At 39.6% G+C, this 25,471-nt stretch overlaps 1 protein-coding gene across 1 annotated transcript in view; it reads left to right on the top strand.

Moving 5' to 3' along the window:
• Positions 1-25,471, top strand: part of ZFYVE26 (zinc finger FYVE-type containing 26) — a 49,090-nt gene that overhangs the window by 20,202 nt on the left and 3,417 nt on the right. The window contains exons 18-39 of the mRNA XM_082283291.1: positions 40-267; positions 1,676-1,781; positions 2,520-3,256; positions 3,817-4,013; positions 4,883-4,987; positions 5,584-5,706; positions 6,211-6,387; positions 7,539-7,785; positions 8,898-8,996; positions 10,666-10,823; positions 11,761-11,930; positions 13,260-13,288; positions 15,368-15,489; positions 15,577-15,797; positions 16,413-16,560; positions 17,665-17,874; positions 18,703-18,918; positions 20,924-21,121; positions 21,426-21,628; positions 22,497-22,638; positions 23,176-23,235; positions 24,497-24,679. Coding sequence (XP_082139417.1) covers positions 40-267; positions 1,676-1,781; positions 2,520-3,256; positions 3,817-4,013; positions 4,883-4,987; positions 5,584-5,706; positions 6,211-6,387; positions 7,539-7,785; positions 8,898-8,996; positions 10,666-10,823; positions 11,761-11,930; positions 13,260-13,288; positions 15,368-15,489; positions 15,577-15,797; positions 16,413-16,560; positions 17,665-17,874; positions 18,703-18,918; positions 20,924-21,121; positions 21,426-21,628; positions 22,497-22,638; positions 23,176-23,235; positions 24,497-24,679 — 4,079 coding nt within the window. The remainder of the gene's footprint in view (positions 1-39; positions 268-1,675; positions 1,782-2,519; positions 3,257-3,816; positions 4,014-4,882; positions 4,988-5,583; positions 5,707-6,210; positions 6,388-7,538; positions 7,786-8,897; positions 8,997-10,665; positions 10,824-11,760; positions 11,931-13,259; positions 13,289-15,367; positions 15,490-15,576; positions 15,798-16,412; positions 16,561-17,664; positions 17,875-18,702; positions 18,919-20,923; positions 21,122-21,425; positions 21,629-22,496; positions 22,639-23,175; positions 23,236-24,496; positions 24,680-25,471) is intronic.

Below are 25,471 nucleotides of genomic sequence, written 5' to 3'. Positions count from 1 at the left end.
TCCTTGAATCTTGGATGCATGTCTGTTCTCTTAAACCAGACTCTAAAGGGAGTCTGCTTGGCACCTTGGTGGAGCAGGGCTCTCTCAAACCGATGGAGCTGGAGAAGCACCTGGTTTGGAATCAAACACAGCGCCTGCTGAGAACTCTTGACCAGCATACCCAAACCATGCCAGAGAACAACATGCAGACAAACTTTGTGAAGGCCTTCCTTGACTACATCACTACACTGGCTGCTGTGGTGTTACGAAGCCTGAATGCAGAGCTGGGTAAGGGGTTTCTGCTGGAAAGTCTGAGCCTAGGTGAAGATATTCAGACTGCGTAGTGTGGCTTAATTCTGGAAAGTAATTGTGCAAAAATGGTTCCTTGCCAAATGTACCTCCTGCCTGTGCATAGTCAGGTCTTTTGATTTCAACTGATTATTACTTCTTTTTTTTTCTTTTATTTCATAACACCTAGGCCACCCACAGCTAACATAAAAATAGTTTATGTCAGTGGGAAAATGTGAACTGACCCAGAAATGCTAACTGACCCAGACTCTGCACTCCACTTGGACAAAACAAACAAATGTTGATGTCCAGAAATTCTTAGCACTACCCCCTGTAAGGCAAGATTGATTTTTGCATCCAGTGGATCAGCATACTGTATAATTTACAGCTCCCTTAGAGGCAGCAAGCACCCTGCTGCTCCACAGGGATAAGAAGAGTGTGTAGAAGGCCATGCAGGGGTAACCAGGCAGAATTTTTTCATAGAATCAGCAGATGATGGTGGTCCATGAAAAGGAATGTACCGTCAGCACATACAGCTGTCAGAAGAGCAGAACAATTCACTGTGCTAGGAGTAAAAAATTATTATCTGTGTTTTAAAGTTGACACTATTTGAGCTGCACTAATGTAAAATACCACAGTACTGATTTCAGGGAATACCTTCCCAAGAGGATGAGAAAAAAGGGCAAAGATCTGTTTACAGACATGCTGGTTCAGCTCAGGTCGCTGCCATGCCAACTGTAACTTCTGTAAGGACATGATTTAGTCCTCACTGACTAACTGCCAAAGCCAAAAATTGCACAAAAATATTTAAGGGCTGGATGAGTTTGGGGAAAATGCTAGATGAAAGGAAAAGGTAAACTTAGGAGAATGTGTCCAAAGTTACTTGACGTAACTCAGTAGTGGATACAAATGATTTTCAGCAGTAGTGGGCAGGGTTTCACTCCTTTTGTAAAAGTACGTGTACACCTGTGAATTCCCTCTGCCCTTGCTAACTGACTTTGATAGAGCATGGACTCACTAGTCTACATCCAGAGACTCATCAGAAACTAATTCTGCACGTTTCCTACTTCTCACCACAAATACATATTTTGGTGAAACTTTGAAATAAACTGTTTGAACCTAGATCTTGCTTAAAGGCCGAAGATTTTCCATGCCACCTGTTTTGGTAATAAGTCCAACGTAATGTGAGCCAGTGGTGCCAAGACTGAGAGGCACATCATAATCACATATGCCTTGCCACTGACTCTGGATTTTACCATTCTAATGTGAATTTATAACCCTGTGGATTTAGTCAAAGAGGTTTCAGACTCAGGGCCTTAAAATTTATATTCCTAAAATAAAAGCTGGTTAATGTATTCAGCTAATGTGTTTGTATTATAATAAATATTCTGGTGGTTTTTTTCCTAAGATGTATCTGCAGAAGTGAAAGTGGGAAACCCTTTCGTGCTGTTACAGCAGAGTCCATCTCAGCTGCTTTCCCAGCTTGTTTTTGAGAGACAAGTTCATCCTGACAGGTTGGTGCTTTTCAGATTATGTACTTCTGTAGGTTATTTTGGTATTGGTGACTTTGAACTTCAGCCACGATTAAGTTCTTTGGCTACTTATCACAGGTAATACAGCCTGCTGTGTCCCACCAGCTCATCACTTGATGCTGCAAGGATTGGTGTGCAGGGAGGAGCTTAGTCAGTGCCTTCTCCACCAACCTGAAGATTTTTAATTGGGAAAAGAGTGGCTCCATTTTTTAAAAATTACTGTCTGTTGTGGAGTGAATCTATGTGGATTTTTTTTTCAGCTGTGTGACAGTTCAGAGGAATGCACTTGCAGCTTGGCAGTGTAATACAATAAAATAGGCCAGTAGGTCATATTAAGAATACTGGGCATGACTCTTGCCCTGATCAGCAGGTAGACTGGATAATCTAGACTCCTTCCATTTCAACTACTAAATTAGACTGGCATGGAAACTGTCTAATTTGATGAGGTAGCTTTTAAAAAGATGAGTTCAAATGGTGAACAGTTTTAGTAGCTTGTATTTAGGTAAAAGTCAGTGTTTGAGGAGTAAGTTCCTTTGCTGTAAAGGAATGGCAGCATAAGCTCTGAGTTAAAATAGTGTATGTAATTTTCTTGTGTATGTATCTGTGAAGAATATTAGGGGGCTTGTGTTCTCAAAGCATTTTGAAGATTTATGAAAGTATGTAATTGTAAAGTACCTTTTGCATGTGCTGGGTAAGCTGGTTCTGTTTTCAATCCTACAGACTTTCTTCTCTCTTGGCTAAAGAAGAGTTAAACTTGAATGTGCAGCAAGTTATTGTTAACTCTTGCTGTGAACCACTGTCCTTGTGCAGTGCAAGGCAAAACAGCCAGGCAAAGTCTCTTCTGACAAACATCAGCAACTTGACACACCAGTGTGCCTACCACTGCCTGCCAGATGTTGAAATGCCTGTTCACAATTCTGCAGTGACCTCCGAGGACATCCCCACTCAGGCCACATCCTCTCTGAATGACTTGAGCCAGCACACACTGACTGCCTCCTCCCTGGACTTCCTGAAGTCTCAGTCGAAGCTAATGGCTACAGTGGCATGTCTAAGTGCATCTAATATACAGAAAATTCACAAATCAAGTCTGTCTTGGATGGAATTTCGGGGCAAACGGGAGGTGCCCTTAGGCTTGGAACAGATTTCCAGGGAGTGTGAGGCGTTGTTGAAGGACTTTCCAATATTGGAACGATTTCTTCTTGCTATGTTTGACCCGCTTCAGAATCAAGAGGAAGGTAGCAGTTTGGCTACTGTCTTCTCTGGCAAGACATACATGTCTCTGATTCTCCTAGGATTACATTCCACCACAGCTGTTAAAGTATTAATGGGAGTCTTTGAACAAGCTCTTGCTGCAAAGGATTGGGACAGAGCTATGAAGGTCTTGGATCTGTACAGTCAGGATGTGGAGGAAGTGGTCAATGTGAAGGATGCTGTGCTGAGTTGTGCAGCTGCTGAAGGTAAGAAGGATTAGGTCAGGCTTTTTTTTGTCTTTTTTTCTTTAATTTTTTTTTTTTATAAAGAATGCAGCCTGGATCAAGAGGTAGAAACTAAAGTAGTGATCGTTGGGCAAATCCAGAGATGGAAATAGTTCCTTTTCCTTCCTTCATCCTGAATTTGCTTTCTCTGATGGTGTAGTTTCTGTTTCACAAATGTGCAAATCCTGTCCAATTTAGTACAAGAGAACTGGAATGAATCTGTGGTGTTACTTTTATGTGAAGAGCTGAATACATCAGGACACAGTAGCCATTGTACTGTTAATAGAACATCTCTTAACAGCAGTGTCATTGTCATGCATGGATGATGTGTCTTATGAAAGGTGCCTTTTGGAGTCTGAATAGTAAGTATCTGATGCTAACTTTGGATGCTTCCCAAGAATCTGATGGCTTGGGATGACTCTTACAAAGATTTTTCAGCCCTGTCATTGTTTCTTTTGTTAGTGTGATCCAGTGAGGATTTTTTAAAAATTTTCTGAATTATAGAAACTGAATTTCAAATTAGTGTTTTGTTTCCTCCACAGATAAAGATGGTTGGCAATACTTGTTCCCAGTAAAAAATGCAGTGTTGAGAAGTAGACTGGCTCTGCGCTGTCTGGACAAATGGCCCCTCGATGCCTGTTTGGAAATTCTAGCTTACTGCATTTCTGATCTGGGCATACCTCATGAACTAAAAGCCAATCTGCAGAGCAGGAAGAAGGAACTTGAGGTTTATCAAAAGGTACAAAGTCATTCTTCAAGTAACCAGTAAGATGAAATAGGCAGCAGGAAGCAAATATTGCTTGCCTTCTGAAAAGTTTTTCTGAAAAGTTGGTTCTTACTTTGATCATGAGAGGTTTTCAAGTCTTCTATCGAAAACAGTTCATGTGAAGTGCTGTAGTATCCAATTAACACCCAGCTTCCATCCTTCATAACTTTCCCATCTCCTATTAGCATTCAGGTCTGCAAACATGTTTAAATATAAACGTTTGTGGGAGTCTGATTGTTTTGCAGAGTATTTTCCATTCTATGCAAATTGTAGAGCCTCTGGAAGCTTTCCATGGCAGTTAATCATTTTATAAGTTTGAGAAATGCAGAGGGTGTGCAAGACTAGTGGTCCAAGGAGCAAGTTTGTATTGCAGTCAGTTCTAACTGCGGGGTGGTGCAGATACCCAGGTTAAGTCAGACAGGCTGGCCTGGAGTTCAGCACAGACTGAAAAGCCAAACAGCAAAAAAAGAAGCCATCCCTGCTGACTTCTGTCTGGTGGGAGTTCTGCTAACTGACAGCTCAGTTGTCTCTCTGTTAGTGCCAGCAATGTCTGCAGTAAATGTGTGCTTTTACATCCATAATTATTGCCATCTAATCTTTCAAAAACCTTCCCTTATAAAAGTGCTTTATAGACTCACATCTGTGAGAATGTGGAGTTTTTTTGGAGTGCAAGGGCATTACATCATCCCTGAAAAAGGCTAGAGATAAATGTGGATCTCCTTTTTGACTTTATCTCTCTATGAAGCAGCTCTTGATATGATCAGTTCAGCTGTTTTCTTAGGCTACTGATTGCCATAAATTAAAATTCTAGAATTTGTGCTACTCAATAATAACTTTTTCAGATTTTGAATGTGCAAAATGAACCATTGTGGAATGACTGGCGGGATCTGAAAAAAGCCTGCACTGATGACCCCCAGGCTGTCATGAATATCATTCTGAAAGCAAAGGTTAGACATCATCATGTGAATTTTGTTGAATTAGAATGCATTAAAATTTGAGTAAATAAATTCGTTGAAATAGCATCTTAAAACAATGATTAGTGGAGATTACCTTGGGGAGGAAGGATTCCTTTACTCAGTTCTGTGCTACAGAAACAAATACAGATCTGTGTTTAATGTCAAGGTTTACATGTAGTTAATAATTCTTAAGTTATAATTCTTACTCTGAGATGTAACCTGTTATTTTCTTTTACAGTTCTGAAGATTTTAAAATAGCATGACTTTGGTCATAATATACATTTGATTATTAGGTAAATGCTAATATTGTAAATCTGGTTGGCTTTAAGTGTCTTTCTGAAAAACTAACTTGTTTACTGTAAGGTAAACAAGGTATTTTAAATACAGGCTGTGACTGACAAAATTGACTATCATCTTTTTCCCTTGTCAATGTAATTATTTCTTTTCATCTGGGAGAGGAGTCTAAGCTACAGAATCTGTTGAAGTTGAACAGAACTTTGGGAGAAACAACTGTATCAGGAAGGGTAGAGTTTGTCCTTTTATTTCTTTTATTTTTACTTTTTTTTTTTTTTTTTTAAATTCTTTAGGATTATGAGTTGTGTGAGAAATGGGAACACTTGTATCCTGTCCCAAGAGAAGACTTGATCAACCTTCACCGTGAGCACCTCCTCCACTTACTGGAGGTGGGAGACATGGAAAAGGCATTGCAGGTAATAGCAAGGTACTCTTGGCCTTATATCCATAGGTCAAATAAGTTGACAACTGTTTTCCCTGCCTTCTTGTGTGTTTTCATGGTCTTTTTGGTTCCACCCTTAAGAGATGCTATTTGCTTAGATAAGCTTTCAGGATCCTAGCTCTCCCCTATTCTGCTTAAGTAAAAATCCAGCTTGGCAATTTAGTTCTTGGACCTAATAGCATAAATGTCACTTACATGGAAATACAAGGCTCCTTGCATTTGAAAAAGCATAATGAAGCATGTCACTGCTGCTTAAGCAGAAGATACAGGAGTGAAACCAATAACATGAATTGGTCAGTTGTGCTTCAGTGCCCAAATTAGTGGTGTGAACTTTTTTGATTTTAATAAAGATGGAACTGTCACTTAGAGAGTGGATAACTTGCTTTCTGGAACATTGTAGGGTAATAATCTGTCATGGACAGAAGGCTGTTTTCCAGGAGTGTTGTAGGGTTTCACTGTGTTTTGTTTGGTTTTGTAGCTTTTACAAAGAATTGAAGACCCTGGTGTTTGCCTTGCCATCAGTGAACAGTCCCTTGACCAGCATCTGAACTTGGCAGCCTCTCACTTCTTGGCTGATTACCTCACAGCTCACTTCTATTCCAGTCTGACAACAGCACGCCGAAATGAAATCCAGGCACTCTATATAGGATCAAAGGTCAGTGAAACCCCTACCCTGATGGATTAGCAGCAAAAAACAGTTGTGTAAGTAATTTTGTAATGCATAATATTTCCATAATATAAAAAGCCTGTAGGTTTTACCAGAGCATTCTCACCACGTAAGGTCTAAGATCCTGAGTCTCAGGATCCAAAGGAAAGTTAGAAATGGCTTAAAGTTTCTCTTCCACTTCTCCATTTTTGCATTTCCATGTTATGAGGTGATTGTAGCTCTCAATGTGAACAAAGAAGTCTTGTGTTTGAGCTGTGGGGAGTGGAGGAGCACACAGGCTGAAAGAGAATAGGGTGGAACAAAATAAAATAGTGGAGTTTATCAAAACAGTTGCTATTTTCATCCCAATTGAAGAAGGAAATATTCTCAACTTACTCTCTGTGTCAGTAACACCAGGTGTCCTACATATGCCCACCTGTATGGTGGTCTTTGTCTTCATGTTTCTCCAGGTGCCTTCCAGAGGTAGACAGTATCACTCTTCTTTCTGGATGGCCACTGCCTTTACAGAAGCCACACAGGTTCTGTGCTCAGCCTGGGAATAGATGCATTAATCCACAGATTACCTTAGTTTAATGTGTTACATGTAAACAAAATGCAGTGCTTTTGGTAATGTCTGTTTTGGTGTAGGACTGCAAACAGCAGCTTGCTCCAGTGTGTTGCAAAATGGTATTTTGCTGGGCTGCCTGTTTCCTTACTTGTTCCTTCTGAAGACATGACTTAATTTGAAAAGTCCATCTAGAGAATTGCTCTTATTTTCTCCTCTTAACATTTCCTCCAATGATGGAAGGATAAGGATTGGGCTAATACGCTTTTTATAAGCTTATTTTAATAAGAGAATGTGCTGTACTCTCCTAAAACATACTTGTCACAGGGTCACAAAAGGTTTTCCACTCTTCGATATCCTCTGAAATGAGTCAGTCTTTTATAGAATGGAAAGTGGAAACTAAGTAATTCTGCAAGTCTACTCAGTAATTTTGTAAGTAGGAATTGGTCTGATAAATCCCACCTCCTTTTTTTGACCTCCAGCTGTTATTTCATTCTCTGCATAAGTTGTTGCTCTAGTTTCTTCTCTTTATCTCACAGAAACACAGATTTGAAGGTGTCTAATTTTATGATACACTTTTTTTCTTGTGTTTCAGGTGCTGCTGACTCTGCCTGAGCTCTCCCGTGTTAACTACTTCCACCTCTCCTCAAGGCCACTGCTCATGCTGGAACAGCTTCTCATGAATATGAAGGTGGACTGGGTAGCTGTTGCTGTGGAGACGCTGCACCAGCTCTTAGCTGGGCAGGAAGTTGGTTTTACTGTAGAAGACATTGACAATTTGCTTTCCAAGTATGCAGAAAAAGCTCTCAACTTCCCTTTCACATTAAAAGAAAAGAGATCAGGTAACTGTCTATCTGATGCTGTGTTTCATTTGGGAAAGAAGGGCCAAAATAATTTCAGCAATCATGCCATAACATTTTTTAGATGTGTGCCTCCTGTCTCCCTCTAGCCCAGAATGTGTTCTTAAAGTCTTTGCCTTTCTTGTAAATGGATGTTTTCAAGGACCAACAGCTTCAAAAGTTTCTCAGATATTCTCTGTTGCTCTGTTGTTCTTATCTGAGGTTTCTTTTCCTGTATAATACTGATCAGTTTTATTTTACTTCTGTTTAATGCAAAGTCACTGACAACTTAAGTGCTTCTAAAGCCTGCAGCCAACTGCATCTTCCCTCAAATAGAATGGGGATTTAGTTTTCTGTAATATTTCCTCCTACCATAGTCCTATTCCTTTTTCATATAGAAAACTTCTACTTGTAGTTCTGTTTAACAATCTCGTTATGGTTCTCCTTTCTGGTTTGCCAATCCCTTTGCATCCATGTTGTCTTTGAGTCTTGTGCACCTGGCTTCTTTTAAGGTTTACAACTGGAACAGCAGAGGGTGCTGCAGATCCATTGCAATACTTTTATGTCACTGTATTAAAAACGTATGGTTCTGTACCTATCTGTATCTATTTATACCTGCTGATATGGTACCAATTTGCATTATGCCAGTTTCCAAGTGTTGACTTCATTTTGTGATTTAAAGATGCAGGTCTTGCTAACATAAAAGCATCAGACTTACCTATCTCTTCTTGCCAAATTATCTATAACTTCGCAAGTATGAATGTTCATTCCACTGCAATGTGAAGCGTTTAATATTTGCCATGAGCATCTTGTGTCAACCAATTGTTTTCACATCTCTGCTGTATTGTTCCTTTACCTATCATTACTCCATTGCTTTGATAAGGATCCTTTTCTTTGTTTTTTAAGTAATTGAATTTTGTATAGTTTTGCATTAATTGCTGTGGACTAATTTTCATGCAAACAGTTATTTGTGATTACATAGGTAGTCCTGTTTTGTGCTGACATTCTTACATACTCCTGTGAATGGATTCCTCTAATCTTCTTGAAAACAGATAGATGTATTGGCCAGTATTGTCCTCTGATTTTCTTTTTCCCCTTTCTTCCCTTTGGCCTAGATTCTCTGATACGTATCCAAGAAAGTCTCAATCAGGTATTGGAGTGTGAAGCATTGTCTAAATCAGGATCATCAGAACTATCTCCTGGCAGCTTTACTGGTAAGGTTAAGACCCTGGTCCTTGTTGGGGTTTAACCTTAGCAGCAACCACAGCTGCTTGATCATTCTCCCACCAGCCGCTTCACAGGTGGGAGGTGGAGGAGATTTGGAAAAGGGTAAAACCTGTGGGTTGAGGTAAGGACAGTTTAGTAACTGAAATCAAGTAAAATATAATAATAATGATGATGATGAAAAGGGAGATGAGAAAAAAAGAAGAAAGCTCAAGAAAAACAGATGCTGTATAATACAGTTTCCCACCACCTGCTGACCAACACCCAACCCATTCTCCAGCAGAGATCAGCTTCTCCCAGCCATTTTCCCCCAGTTCATTCACTGGGTGTACCATTCTATGGTCCTTGAATTTTTTGGTCCTTGAATTTTTTTTTTCCTGGAATCCCTCTTGTGACCTGAGGAAAATAGCATACCTTGTATTCTCTGGCAGGCTCCACTCACAGTCCTCAGACACAAAAAAATGGAAACTAAGTAATTTAAGCCAAAACAACTGGAGAATATTTGTAGCTAAGATACAACCAAAAATTCTTCTGTAGGTTCTATTCAGCAACTAATGCAAGAGATGCACAGTCTGTGTGTGCTCTCAGGGAAAGACTAATCAAGAATATCCTCAGACCTCCAAGGATGATGATTCTCAGCAAGTGATGGGTCTGAACTAGAACTGCAGAATGATATCCTGATCTACAGCTTAGTGTGTCTGAACTATTTCCCGGTTCTGTATCCTGAACTGAAGACTCTTCTTGCTTACAGGAAGGGATAGCAGTGTTTTGGATTGGGCTGTGTAGCTCTTCAGTTTTTTCTTATAATGGTCAGCTTAATATCTCTATTCCTGTTAGAAAACTTGAATGCATTGTCCTTTAATGTTTCTTTGCAATCTGATACCTACTTGAATGAGAATTAGTTAGCTTTAGTGAAATGGAGATTTTTGTTCTTCTTAATTGCATATTAATGTACACAGAAGGTGGCTTGCAGGGCTGCAGTGACATGTTGAACTTTTCCATTAATCTGTTGTGTAACTGACTCACATCATATAAACTAAAAGCCTATCTAATACTGTAAACTTCATTCAATGAGTATTTCATTGTCGGGGTCAAAGATCCCAAAGGCCAGACTTAAATTCCTGCCTCTGTGAACTGATTTCCCCACTGTAGATTGAAAGGGGGACCGGAATAGGGAGGGATATGCTGTTGCTAGTCATAGCACATCTCTCCTAAGATAACAAAGGAAACTCCCCATCTTCAGGAGTGTCAACACTGGGTATAATTAAGATTCTGTTTTATGCTATATTGCTTTTTGGTATCCAATGACCATGGTATTTTTTTTTCTTCCTTCTCCAAGTCTCTGCATGTAATACAAGGACAGATGTTGACAAGTTGTTTTATACCTCTCTAATTGTTATGGTAAAGGTCTCTTAATAAGCATGTACTTTTGCTTATGAGCATTGAAGTACTATAAGTTTACAATCTTACAATCCTAGTTTAAAGCATATATATTCCTTACACAATGTTATTCTGCCATGCCTAGCTGAAAGATAATGATAGTCAGCTTGTGAGGCAGAAAGCTCTTATAGCCTCATTAAGTCTATAGAGTTTTCTGAGGTGCTATTAAATAGCTTAAATCCCATTCCATTTTTTTTTTTTGGCCTGGCTCATTTTCAGGTGTAACCATATCTGCAAGTCCCAGAGACAGAAGTCTGCAGCAGAACTTGTTTCCTCAAGAATTTGTGCCTCCTGAGAAGCCACCACCAAAGCAGCAATGGATACCTGATGACACTGAAACGATATGTATGGTTTGCAAAACTGAACGCTTTACTATGGTAAGGAGCAAAAATGGAGTACAGACATTCCTAGAACTGTGACCTTAATATGAACACTTCCTCATAGTCTGTTTCCTGAAAGACCCAAGCTATTTTAGCAGGTTTGTCTGCATCACCATAGGCCCAATGAGATTGCCAGTCCTTTGGTATTTAACCATTGGTTTTTATTTAGAGTGGTCAAGGAGACTGGCAACAGTTAGCTCCTTGCAGAGCTCTGTGAAGTGATAGAGCCTAAAGAGGAAATCTGGTCATCAGACAGAATACAACTATGGGATCTCAAAAAGGTGTAACAACAGCAGTATTAATATTTCAAAAGGCTGTCTAGTTGACTGTGCTGGCAAGAAATAACGTGATCACCATAAGATTCAGATTAGAAGTATAGAAAATTAAATCTTTGCTGTTGGTTACACTTTTATAAAACCTATTGTTTCACAGAGTACTTGAGCAACTGCACTGATGCTCTAAGGAAGAAGATTAATTTTTAATTTTGCAGGTGTGCTGGCAGTCTGTTATCTTCTACTGCTTAGAAACAGTACTGTTTTCTCAAAAGTATCTGTTGCTTTTGAATTTGGAAATTACTACAATGGTATCAGAAAAACAGTCTACAGCTTTTAACTTTTCCAGGGCATGATCTAATTAGCTTTGTGATCAAAACTGGGATAATTGAAGTAATAGAATGCCCAAGGCTTGCTGCAAACATATTTTAAATATTGGCCTCTGGGTTTGGGGCTTGATTTTTTTTTTTTTTTATTTACTGTGCTTCCTTCAAAAAGGAATTTTAACAGGGAGAATCAGTCGCTATATAATTCTGAAAAGCCTTGTCCTGCATGGTGTTTCCTCTCTTCAAATGGAGTAAGTTTACTCATGAGTGTGGAGAGATACAGGAGAGGACTTAGTAAATTCTCTTTGTGGCTCATCCATGACCTCTTTTGCTTAGTTTAACAGGCGCCATCACTGCAGGCGCTGTGGCAGGCTGGTGTGCAGCTCTTGCTCCACCAAGAAAATGGAAATAGAAGCTTGCAGAGAAAATCTGTCTCGTGTGTGTGATCAATGCTATAGCTACTACAACAGAGAAAATGTGCCTGGCTTGGTGCAAGACACAAGCATGTAAGTCCTTCTATCCTAGTTCTCCTCAAGTTTCAGCAGAGTGCATGAATGGAATAAGAGAGACATAAGCATTTGGATTTATCTGGATAACATAACATCAGCTTTTTGGCCTCCAGCTGTTGGGATTTTTAGGTTTGGTAGGCGTGGGAATGTTCCTTATGCCTCAGTTTACTTTTCACATTGGAAAGAACATTAGAGTGCCAGCCAACAAATTCTTTAATTCTTTAAGTATAAATAATTCTTTAGCATCAGTTAATCACTAACCTGAGGATTGAATGCTTTGATGCAAAACATAGCACAAATTGCTACAGTGTGACAAAGTTCCTTGCAGTATACTCAGCTCCTGGATTAATATTGCTTGTTGACTAGCTCTGCTGAACGTATCAGTGTTTTAGTTATTCCATAATCCCTTGATTATGACCCCCTGAACTCTTGGGAATTAAAAAGCAACTTCCTGATTAGATAGGCTTTGAAACTGCCTTTAATAGAAGGGACAGCTGTGATGACAGATTTTCATTATGTAGTTGCTTTCAGCTGAGAATTGGACTGAAATTCATTGTGTGGACACAGGCCAGCTGGTGAAAAGTGCAGCTGGAAAGAGTTCTACTCTCTGTGACCTTGAGTGGTCTTGACAGGGTCACAGAGAGTAAGATTTTACCTTTTCCAGCCATGCTTTCAGATGCATTTCCCCTTTTCCTATCAAGCCTGAACGTAGCAGTATCCGCTATGGCAGTATCAGCAGGCTTCCTTGGAAAAGAGCAAATCTGTGCAGATCTGAAGAGGAATCTGTGAAAAAACAAGCAGTCACTTGCAGGTGAACAGTTTGTGTCAGAATGATTGCTCACACTGCCAGATTAGGCCAGCAGCACCCAGCACTGAGCTTGAATGCCACCTGCCAGGTTTTAATTAACTATCTGGGGTTTTTCATACTCTCCCTGTTTGTGTATCAAACCCAAATAAATCTCGAGGACTGAGACCTGGGTACCAGAGACTTCATTTTAGCTCTGACATGTCCTGATACTGGGCAGTTCTTGTTCTCAGTGTCTGCTTTTATATGATGTGTGCAGCAGTACTATTCCTACAGAAGGTGGTAAGAACCAATTTCTTAGTGCAGTTGAAATTCAACAATGCAGAGGCAGGATCTTAGATTTCCAAACAGAAGGAGGTAGAGGCAGGGAAGTGTGTTGAAGGGGACAGGTAGGGATAGATGTTGGTTTTTTACACTACAGTGTTCTGAGGAGGCTAGCTGTATTGATGTCTCCCTTAAAACCATGTTTCCCCCAGTGTACTGGAGTAGGCATGATGGTTCTTTCTGTCATTTTATTACAGCAGAAAAGAAGAGCAGGACCAAGTGGAAGGTAAGGAATGGAGTAATGTTAAACCTCGATTTTTTTCAAGTGCCTGATTAGCACTTAGATACTGGAAGCTGATACACCTAGTTGCAGCTAAAGGGTGATCAAAACTTCATTTACAAAATACTGCTAATGGGTTTTGCGTGTGCAGGCTGAAATTTAGTGTTTCAAACTTCTGTGAATGGCAATTGAGACTTAGGAGAGATATCTGAGCCAATATTGAATGTGTTGGATGGATGTTCAAGAAAGGAATTGAAAAACAGTTGGAGAATCCACTTTGCATTCTAGAAACAGTCAGTGAGAGGCAGTGGTATGAGTAGGAATTAATTAGCCCACTATGGAGCAGTGCTGAGTGATCCTCTTTTTATAAATCATGAAAATACAAATTTGAATACTGCTGCAGTGTGCTGTGGTGTTTCATACCCCATGCTGCCTGTATGTAGCACAGGGTGAGGCCCTCTCATGGGTCTGGTTGTGTCCTGAGTTCCATCTCCTGCGCTGCTTGTGTGAATACAATAATTGCTCTTTGGTGACTCAGTTTCCACATCTAATATCATAAAGCTTCAGGAACAATACCAAAATTTAATTGACTATTTCTCTGTCATTTCTCCTCAGAAGGTATTTACTGGTTTTGCTAATTCTGGTGTTTCAGGTGATTCTGCAAAATTTTCCTACAGCGATGTGAAATTCTGTCAGGACAAGACACAGTTATTTGAAGTGCTTATAACAGTAGCATGAAACATGCTGCAAAATTTGCATTTGTGTGTGTGTTCTACAAAGCAAATATGAATACTTTTCCTCACTTGTTCCTTTTTTAAATATGATGGGCTATTTGAGCATCTTTTCCTCTGCTGTTAGTGGAAGTTTGCTTTACTGCTACCTTTGTTTCAAGACTGAAACAGCTGAAATGCAGCTTTTGTGTAGCATTGCTACACATCACTGGACCTATGAGATCCATTCAGTAAGAGTGGATAAGAGGAATGTGGAAATCCTGAGATTTAAGAGGGAAAGAGTTTTATTTTGCTTTTCTAACTTATCTGATAAGACTGTGAAGAAGACTTATCAAATGTTTTCTAGCCTAGTTTATTTTTTCCAATTCAGTTTCCAGTTCAGTTTGGAAAAGTGAGGGGGGGAGATGTTGGGTTTTGGTTGGCTTTAGTTGCTTTGGTTTTTTAATTCACCCTACAGTTTTAGTTATTCAACATTCTAAAAAAGGTTGTAAAATCTAAACCAGTAAGTTTTGAGACTTTCAAATTTTTTTTTTCCCAGAGGAAGCTGATCAGAGGAAAGAGTAGCAACTTGTCATTACTCTCCATTTCTTGCCATTGTGAGATTGGCCATTGTTTTTTTTGGAACCACAATCACAAACTTGAGCACCAGAGGGCTTATTAATTCTCAGCTACACTCAGATGACAGACAGTATTTGATTTATAACTATTCTGGGTTACAAATTTCAAAATAACTATTTCTTTAATCTGGAGGAAAGAAAACTACTTTTCACAGAAATTGTATTTCTTGAATCATTTGATCAGAACTCCAATTTTCTGCAGTACTATTTTATATGAAAATTTAACATTGGGAGTTAGATCATCTTCTCACAATCTTTCATCTTAAAGCTTCTGGACTCTATGGTCAAATCACCTTAGTTTTGGAAAGAAAATAGAGGTGGTTGAGTCAATTTAACCTTTCTTTTACAACTGTTTTTTTTATTTTCCCCTTTGAGCTGAAACCCACAGCTCTCTTATTTCCAGTTCCTTCCTGCTCAGAAATACATGATAAGTTGCCTGAGGGAAGGCTGCTGTACTTGATGCCCAGTAGCGTAGGAGTTTAAAAAAATCATTTGAAAATACATTACTGGAGCCGGTTTTTGGTAACAGTGATTGTAAGTTTAGGTACAGTTTGGTAGCCTGCTGAGGGAAGGAAATGTTTCTGTAATCTGTGCTGGACATGTGATGCTGGCAGGAAGTGGCACGTGAGAGGATTGTAAATGACTGTTTTATGAGAGATAGGAATGCTCTGCATTATGTGTCCTTTGTTGCTTCTTGTGCAATGATTTTACCTGGTAAACATTCTTTTTTGCTGTAGAAACTTCTAATAATGAATATTCCACAGTGGTACAAATACCCAAGGCAACTGATCTTGAATGGATTTTTTCCCTGAATGAAGAGGAGAATGAAATTGTACGCAGTGAATTTTATTATGAGCAGGTGAGGTCTGGCGAGAGTCCAGTATAAGCAGTCCACTGGAGAACTACCTCAATACCTATATTTGTCTGTCTTTCCTCAAATTGTCAGGCTCCCAGCTCTTCCTTATGCATTGCCATCCTTAGCCTGCACAGTGACAGTATAGCGTGTGGCCACCAACTGATAGAACACTGCTGCAAGTTGTCCCAAGGGCTCACTAATCCTGAGGTGGATGCTGGACTCCTTATGGACATCATGAAACAATTGCTCTTCAGTGCTAAAATGATGTTTGTAAAAGCTGGAAGGAGCCAGGACCTAGCTCTCTGTGACAGGTGACTTACTCAGATATTCACTAGGATGTATTGAGGTACTGTCGCGAGCATTATCTTTTTTCATTGAGGAGTGGAGGTAGGAGGGTTGTTTTGTGTTTGTACTGTGGACAGTTTAAATGAGAAGTTTATAATGCAGGAATAATGTGAAAGTTGAAATAAGTCATATTAGTTCAAGTAATATGACTACTTAACGATTACTGAAAGAATTCTCTGACTAGGAAGAAATGATTCACAAAGATGAGTACATATTTTACTTCTGATGTTGTGTCTCTGCTTTCATTCTGTATTTTCATACAGGATTTTAAACCTATGCTCCTTAGAATGAACATTTTACACTTCCTCACATCCTGTCTTACAGAGCTTGAGGTGGCAGGAGTGATATATAAATTTCACATGTACTGTTTTGATTTGGTAACATATAGCTGGTGTCTGCAGTCAGTGTGTTACACTGAACATGGCAAAGAAACCCCAAACAATAACAAATATTCTGAAAGGGATAGTATGGTGGATAGAGAAGCCTGTGTACTGGTGGTTAGAAACCACTGTCCTAAGAGTCGTCTTTGACATAAAGTTCTTTAATGTATGATAATAGTGAAAGTGTATGTATTTGTTTAGCTACATCAGCAAAGTGGATGTGTTGAATATTTTGGTTGCTGCTGCCTACCGTCCAGTGCCATCTTTGGATCAGATTCTTCTCCCAGCAGCAGTAACAAGATTGAGAAATCAGCTTTTGGAAGCAGAGTACTATCAACTAGCTATAGAGGTAATGCCAGCGGAGGGATGTCAGTGTTAATGCTTCTGTAGTGGCTTTTGTGTTCCTCCCTCCTGAATTCAGATGGATGCGATGTGTGAAATGGAAAATATTTGAACAGTTACAAACTGAGATTAAATTTCTAAACATGGAAGAAATAATTTTCTGAACACTGGAAAAAATTTCTGAGGAGGAGAAGTCCTGCTGTGGAGCAGGCTGCCAAAGGGAAGGATAAGTGGCCTTGTTTCCTGGTACAGTTAGAATTGGAATGGACTAACTGCAGGGAAGTCATTAATTGGAGGAATCCTGCAGCCAGTAGAAGGGATGACACACCCTTTGTGGCAGGACTTTATCTGAAGTTTATATGTTAGATTCTATTTGTCTGTAATCTGACAGCAGACATTTGTAAGGCACCTTTACCAAACATTTACTTGGAAATCAGCAATGTTGGCAAACCTGTGCATCAGAGCTCATCTGGTGTGGTTTATCATCTTCCTCTGGCTCCCAGGATTTTGTAAGCCTCTGTTTTGGCATTGCGCTTTGTTAAATACGGGATTATGATACTACAAATAGTATTATGATTTGTTAAGCAGTAATAAACAGCAAGAATAGATGACCTATTTGAACAGAAATAGTTCTTGTTTAAAAGCAGCTGGTCTATTAAAGAAAATCAGGAATAAATTTTATCAGCAAAGTTGTATGAAATAAAAAATATCTTGGCAGTTTGTGAAGCATGTTCTGTTGCCTTTTTTAGAACCACAAACCTGATGAATTTTGCTCTGTAAAAATCACCTGCTTTAGAAAAGCAGATGTGAAAATGTCCTGTTTTAGAACTCATGAACTGAAGTTTCCCAGATAAACAGTAGTTTAAACTTGTACAATAAAAAATACTTCCACATTTGGAGATCACGGGGTGTTTTGGTAATTGACCTTTTGTGCCAGTAATATGGAAATAATCAGCATGGGTTTTTCATGTGTTTTTTTAGTTGTTTGTTTTTAATGGGAAATGTGCTCTAGGAAGGGAAAGGTCAGAATCACAGACGGTGCGATAAGCCATTTTTCCTATTTTCTATACTGGGACTGTGCTGTAATATTAACAAATGATTTTGAATTTAGGTTTCTACAAAATCTGGATTGGATCCAGGTGGAGCATGGCATGCCTGGGGCATGGCTTGCCTTAAAGCTGGAAATTTAAATTCAGCAAGAGAGAAGTTTAACCGATGTTTAAAGCCACCTATGGATCTAAACCAGCTGAACCATGGTTCAAGGCTGGTCCAGGATGTGATACAGTACCTGGAGTCCACAGTGAAGCCAGTACTCATTGCAGTAAGAATCTTCTCCTCTGTCTGCTCTGAAGGGCTATGGCAAAGTCAAGTAATGGTGTTTTAGTACACACATTACAGCAATGCATTACAATATCAGGTGTTAGGGTGTTTCTTTTCCTTCTTTGTCATGATTGTGTATTGCAAACCGAATATTGCTGAGACATTTTTTAGCTGTTTCATTACATTCAAGTGGTGCCTGAGAACCAGATCATAGGATTTTATAGCAATTTGGGACATACTTAGTGGAGGGAAAAGAGGCTGTACCAGATAATGGACCATTACGACAGTCTAGGAAAGCTAAACTCAATCCCAGCAGTATTTTGTGATGCTGCAGTGATGCAAATTTTCTACTGAAACTCTGATAACTTTGCAGAAGTTCAAAGACTTTCAAATGCTTTCCCACTCCTCTCATCAAAAACCACTATTAAATGGTTTGGAATTCTGATTCAGTACCAAAAAATTACTTTTTGTACTAAATAACTGCAGAATCATGATGATGAAAGACCAAGTACATATTTTAGGAGAATAAAAAAGCCTGTTTGAACTGGGTTGTTGAAGTAGCTGTTGACACTGGAATTTTTTTTAAGTAAGCCTAGAAACCTGTCCTTGGAAACAGCTATGCTGGCTACAGCAGCATTCAGTACTTCTGTTGATAGCAGGGTTCCAGTCTAGTGTTTATAAAAACATTACTGGAATCTCACCCCTCTAAAGCAATATCTGTTTTAAACACAACAGTAACAAATGTTTCAGGGCTGAGTGACAAGACCTATCTGAAAAGAAGGTTTTTTCTTGCTCATCACCTGTTATTGGTTCTCTATGTTAATGGCAGGACGATGATTACTTTGCCACATTGAGAGAACTTGAAGCAACAGTGAGAACAAGAAGTCTGTCTCTGGAGATGATGTGTGAGGGGAAGATCCAACACAATAGCTACTATCAGGAGTGCTTGTTCTACTTACATAGTTACAGCACTAATCTGGCAATAATAAACTTTTACATGAGGCATGACTGTATGAGAGAAGCACTGCTTCACTTGTTAAATAAGGTGAGTAATTCAATTTTCACACTGAAATTGAAATTTGAAAAACAGCAGTGAGCATCATGCAGTGTTTGGGTGGTTATCTGCACAGGAGTTTGCTGATGTCCTGAAATGTTGTGATACAAACTATCCAGTGACTGACAAGAATTCAGTGAGGCAGAAAAACAACTTTGATCTTTACATCTTGTGTTTAATCTCTCTTCCCCATTGTGTTGAAACAGGGGTTTCTAGAGAGGAGAAAGTGCCGTTTTGGTTCTTTTGTAGAGGTCCTGCATCAACAGCACTTTGTCTTTTTTCTATAAAGTTGAAAACCTGGGACTTTTGTCATAGAGTTCAGAAGAAAGAAGGAAAATTTTGAATTGCAACATGCAGATAACACTAGACACTACTCTCTATCCTTGTGCCTCTGTCTCATAGTATTGTTTGTTGAATCGGATCACCTATGTTTGCACTTCTGTAACCATTAGGAATATAAGGAAATACACAGGGAGGAAGGAAGTCTAGGGAACCCAAAAAGTGGTTTCCAGCTCTCCCGTAAGGAAACTGCATAATATAGGAGGACTTAAGTATTTCTGGAGTATACAGTTCTATTGGTGCTTAACTACAATGAAACCTAGAAATTATTCCAGGTTCTTATTAAGACTTTAAGGGTGCTTCTTAGGAGATGTGAATCCATTATACCTCACCAGCTTGTGAGTGTGGTGTTTCGTTTGTTTCTTTTTTAAGTTGCTGTGCTTGGGTTTGAATTACTGATTATTTTTTTGTCATTTGAAATAACTTACTGAGAATGTACAACTTGAAACACCAACTTCCATTATCTTTATCTGCTTATGAGCTTTGTTAATAGAAAATTAAGTTGCCTTATAAGCTCTGCTTTCTCATTGTACCATCAGTCATTCTAAACTTTTGTAGTTGTCTGCATACTGAATTAGCTTTTTAAACATATCCGTTACATCAGTTTAAATTTACTTTTAAAGAAAAGTTGCATATTTTTACAATGTAGGTGATGTAATTTCACTTCTTAAGTAGCAGACTTGGAAAATACTCTAGACAGACAATTTGATGTGGAAGTTTTAGCCAAGGTACTGGTAGTAATCATACAAACAAGAGAGAAGGGTTTGTTCCCCTAAAAGCTGTAAGGTACTAAGCTTCTGACTAAACATTTTGCAGTTGGTTGTTTGGATGCATTTTATGTGTACAGACTTTGTTGCCTGTAACTTACTCTGAGATATTAAAAAAAAAATTTTAAAAATTTCATATCAAGCCTTTAAAACATATGTGCCGGCCCTGCTGACACATATTAATGTTACTGTGGAAAGAAGCATGTGTGAGGCTGCATTTGCAAGAACACAGTCAAGAGGCCAGGGGAAGAAGGTCACTACTTGTGAAGTTTCATCTGAACAACTGTGCCCAGTCCTGGGTTGCCAAGTACAAAACAGACACTGTCAAAGTGAAGCAAGTCTAATTGAAGGCCACCAAAGTGTCTAGGGGCCTGGAACGCCTGATCTATGAGGAGAGTGATAGAGCTAGGTTTTTCCTGCTGGAAGAAAAGGCAAGAGAAGATCTGTGTGCTGTTTTCAGCTACCAAGCGGGTGATTATAGAGAAAATAGAGCCGTGCTTATCTCATATGTCCCCAGTAAAAGGGTAAGAGACAGTGGATGCAATTGGAGAAAGGGAAATTCCAACTAGATATAAAGAAAAAGGTTTTGGGTTTGTTTGGGGGTTTTCCTGGTGCATATGTTTAGACTTGGGAACAGGGCCACAGGGAGGTTGTTGAATCACTCTACTTTGTTGTGCTCAGAACTTGACTGGACAGGTCCAGAGCGGCATGACCTAACTTGGAAGTCATTCTTTGAGTGGGATTTTGAACAAAATAACCTCCAGAAATACCTTCCAATGTAAATTATTTATTAATTTTATGATCTCTGTCACTTAATATGCCTTTATATTACATAAGGAAAATAAATAAACTACAGTGGCTTTGTTTCAAGCTACTTTCTGTTTGTGTAGGAATCCCCGTCAGAAGTGTTTATTGAAGGGATCTTCATTCCAAGTTATGAAAGTGGAAAACTGCATATGTTGGAGAACTTGCTGGAAACCATTGATCCAGGGCTGGAAAGCTGGGGGGTCTACTTGATTGCAGCCTGCAAATACTTGCAAAGAAAGAACTATTACCATATTCTATATGAACTGCAGCAGTTCATGAAGGTAAGCTGAGGGACAGTGCCATCTCTTACAGTGAAATGCTGAATACTGTCAGACTTTTGGTTATTTACTTTGGTCTAAACCTGCATGCCGGATGAGTATATTTTTGCTTCTTTACAGTCCTAGAAAACATAGAAAGGCCTGAGTCTTACTACAGCTGACCTGATCCATGTCATGGATCTGGCACATTGTGTTAAAGAAAACAGAGCATTGCCTGCTCTGTTTTGTGTGAGCCTGTTAGTGCAGACAGTGATTACTGAAGGGGGTGTCCTGTGGTCCATCTTAGTGCTCAGTACATTTCTTCCAGGATCATGTCCGTGCTGCCATGACCTGCATTAGATTTTTCACTCATGGAGCGAAGTCATACACTGAACTTGGAGGAAAACAGACGTGGCTTCTAAAGATCAAGGACCATCTCAAAGTCTATCTGCAGGAGGTCTCAAGAAGTTCAGGAAGGAAAAAAATGGTATTCACTTTCCGGAAGAAAATGTCTGCTACAGATGTGTCAAGGTATCTATAAACAAGAAGCTAAGTTTGAGAAGAGGGGAAATTCAGGCTTTAGACTTTGGGGTTTTTATTGGTTTCATTTAAGTTGACTTTTAGCTAACACTTAACAGTTGTCCTTGATCCAAATCAGCTTTTATGTAGTTACAAGTATAGGATTCCCATCACTTTTCCCCCCCAACAATCCAAACCAGGAGATGGGCAATTGTTTCTGCTAAAAAGATGTATGTGTATCAGACTACCCTCCTTTAATTTAAAAAACAAACAAGAACCCTACAATGCATAGACAATTATACATCAATCCACAAGTGTTTTTTTCTTTTTCTCTTCCTTTCCTCTCCAAAAAGCGAGCAGCTTTGTAGTGCTTCACTGTCTACTGGGGTTAACTCAAAACATCGTGCTATGTACAAGCTATAGGTGCCAGAGATAACTGGATTTCTGTATTCAAAAGTCAGAGTGAAAATTTAGCCAGATCTCTCTTGTATTTGGGATTTTATATCCTGTTTTTCTCAGGGGCTTTTTTCTTTTTTTTTTTTTAGGCTAGACTCTTAACTTAAACCTGGAGGGGAGTGTGTGTGATGAGGTGGAAAAGCAGGAACAGATATTTATTTGGGGATCCAGATTCTCTGGCTCATGTCTTTGAAATAATGTGAATAATTGCTCTGCTTCATCCTGTGATGCACATTAAGTGCACAGATCTGAAAAGTAATACTGCTGCAGACTTGCACAATAGACAAAGTCAAAAAGCAACTAAAATAATTGTTTATAAGCATGTCTTCTTTTGAAAGATATTGAAGAAATTAGTAAGTTCACATAAATAATAATTGACACTTTCTCTATTGGAAAATAAAGTCAGAATTTTTTCACTATCTAGGCACATCAATACAGTTGATCTGCAGATGGAAGTAACAAAGTTCCTGCATCAGTGTGAGAGCTCAGGAACCTCTCAAATGACAGATTCCTCCTTGCCCACACTCTTTGGAAACAATAACATGAAAATGGATGTTGCTTGCAAGGTACTAATTGCTATTTTAAACACAGCTCTATTTTTCATCAATACTAACTTGTCATGCAGGTTGAAGCATTTGATGGTTGGAGCAGCTTCTTGTATTTTTATGGGCAAGTTACCTGTGCATGAATTTATGAAAAATTCATGTTTTTCTTCAAAATAGCAGAGAACATGTGAGAACCTAGAGCTTATCTCCTCAAAGTTCAAATTTTCAGAGGCAGTGCGTCCAAAATACAAATAGTAATATTCCTTTTGACTGTGCATCCCATTATGTTTGGAAGCAAGGCAAATAATGCTATTATTCTAACCATTCTTAACTTTGGCTCATTTCTATCTGTAAATTGCCTAATGTCCCTCAGGGAAGCAGTGTGTGACAGCAGACCCTATAATTTGCTGTACTTCTTGGGATGGTGCTGTTTTCTGTTGAAGTAATGTGTTTTCTTTTGGCCTCTGGGCAAAATCTGGATTTGCATTAATATTATTTAACTGTACATAATGAAAAAGGAATGTGCATCCCCAGACTTGTCTATGCCTCTCTTTTCAGGTCATATTGGAAGGCAAAAACATTGAGGAGGGGTTTGGGATTGCATTTAGAGTTCTCCAGGTATGGAAAAACTTGATACAACAAGCAATATTATTACAAAGTAGCTTTTGAAAGCAGCAATTGTTTAAACAAAAGCCTTTTCCCCCCCAAATGTATTTTAATCCCCCAAAAGAAAAACTTCCTGCAAGAAAAGTCACAAGTTCAAGTCTTACATGTCCATATATTTGTGGAAGCTTGGTAAAGGAATTAAGATGCTGTTTCAGTAGGACATTTCCAAACTAATTGGGTCCTACAAAGGAATTAAGTACGGCTTTTCCTTTGCTGTGCACCTTGTTCAGTGTCTTAACTCTGGCAAACCACAATCATAGATGTGTGTAGAGACTTCTCACGCCGTAGCTCTCTGCAGTTCATGATAGTCATGCAAAGGCAGTGAATAAATAAGGCCAGGGCTCTCTCTGTTCTATTCTCCTGATTTGAGAGAGCAAAACTAATTAACTGGAAACTCTCAATGGGGATCTCTCCTTCCTCATGTCTGGGTAGAAGTTGAGTGCTTATCAGTCAGCATAGCCCATGAGCCTCCAAACTCTCCTGAGTGTTTCTCATCCATATAGTTCCAGACGGTAGAGCTGGGCCATTTTTGGACAGAGGTGGCACACCGAAAGAGTATTTCTGGATGTGGTAGGCCCTGCTCCTTCTTTCAGGTCAGGATGTACAAGGCAGAACTCCTGTTTGTAGAGAGATGGAGAGCCTTAGAAAAACAGCACTTCTAAGCAGCAGCAGCAGCCACTACCCCCAGTAAAAATGGAGCAGCAAGTCCAGCTACCTATCATCACTTCCATTTCCATCCTTTTTTTCTTCACTTATTCATGGCAGGATCAGTTCACAGCTTTTATCATCTCTTCCCTCGTGTGGGAGGTGTACCATGGTCAACTGACTCCTGTTTAGGGTATCCAAAGGGTAACTGCTGATGGGGTAGCTGGAGAAATATGGTGGAAACATGCTGAGTGAGGGAGAGGTGGATAGGGATCTAGGAAAGATCTTTTGCCAGAAGAAATAAAACTGAATTTTTTTGCCACTCCTGAAAATAAGGTGGTAACAGCATTCTTTTTCTTAAGCAAGATTTACTTTTACCAGTCTGGTTATAGAAGACCTTTAAATCAACCCTGGGCAGTGGTGAGTGGAAAACCAGAGGCCCCCAAAACAGCTTTGACTTTTTGGGAGCATGGTGTGGTATTTTGTCCTTAGGAGAGATTGTCTCAGTTGTTGAGAAAATTTGTTGAGAACATTCAACATGTTGCTCTGATGTTCCAACTACCTCTAGGACTTCCAGCTGGAGGCTACAGAAGTGTACAGCAAAGTGGCCAAGCAGCTGGTGAAGCAGCAGAAGTACAGCGAGATCCGGCAGCTCCTGAAGTGTGTCAATGAGTCTGGAGTGGCAGCAAAAAATGACGGGGATAACATTATCCTAAACTGTCTAAATGAGTTCAAAAACATTCCTGCTGAGGTAATTCTATCCTGCACTGTGTTCCTTTTGAAGTAAAAAGGGTATATACAATACAGGCTACAGGGAAGTCTGGTGCCTGTACTGCTCTTTTAGTGAGTCCTATAGATGATCTGGCTCCTAGTACGGGCATAGTTTAAAGGTAGAAGTGTATGGTTTTCCTTGTACAAGGTACTCTGAGGGGAAACAATAAGTAGCTAGCACACTCCTACCGTGCACTTCCCAAATGGATACCCACGGTGGGGAGAGAGCATGTGCTTCACAAGATCCTGCCAAATGCAGCAGGAGGTGTTCCCTTCAGTGAGGCTTTGCTGGCTAACACAGAGGATGTGCGGAGGCAGAAACCTTCTGCCTCCACAGGAACCAATTTTGTGATTCCCTTTGCCTGCCACAGTGTTTCTTCCATCCCAGTGAAGGAAGGAGATGCACTCTACTAGTTCTGTTAATTAGGTTAGGGAATGCAGTCCACTCCTTGGGTCAGGGTGGGCCATGGGGCAACTCCTGCTGGGGTGCTGGGAACCTACAAATTCATTTCATGCAACATGAGCCATGTCCATGAGAGACTCCCAGGCTCATAGCATTCTCTAGGGACCCCCCACAGATGTGGCAGGCAGGAAAAGCTGTGGGTAAAGGGAAGAATTAGAATTTGTATTTTTTTTGTATTTTCTACATCTGCAAGCCTTGCAGTTGGGACAGTCTATGCACCTGCTGTGATTTCAGCAGCCCTGCCCGTCCACAGGGGTTTGATGCCTGATGGGGTAAAGTTTTGCAGACTATTATCACTTTAAATGTGAA

Source organism: Coloeus monedula (genome assembly GCF_965178545.1).
Source record: "Coloeus monedula genome assembly, chromosome: 6".
NCBI classification, from domain to species: Eukaryota; Metazoa; Chordata; class Aves; order Passeriformes; family Corvidae; genus Coloeus; species Coloeus monedula.
Note: the sequence above shows the minus strand (reverse complement) of the source record. Positions and strands in the feature narration are given on the sequence as shown.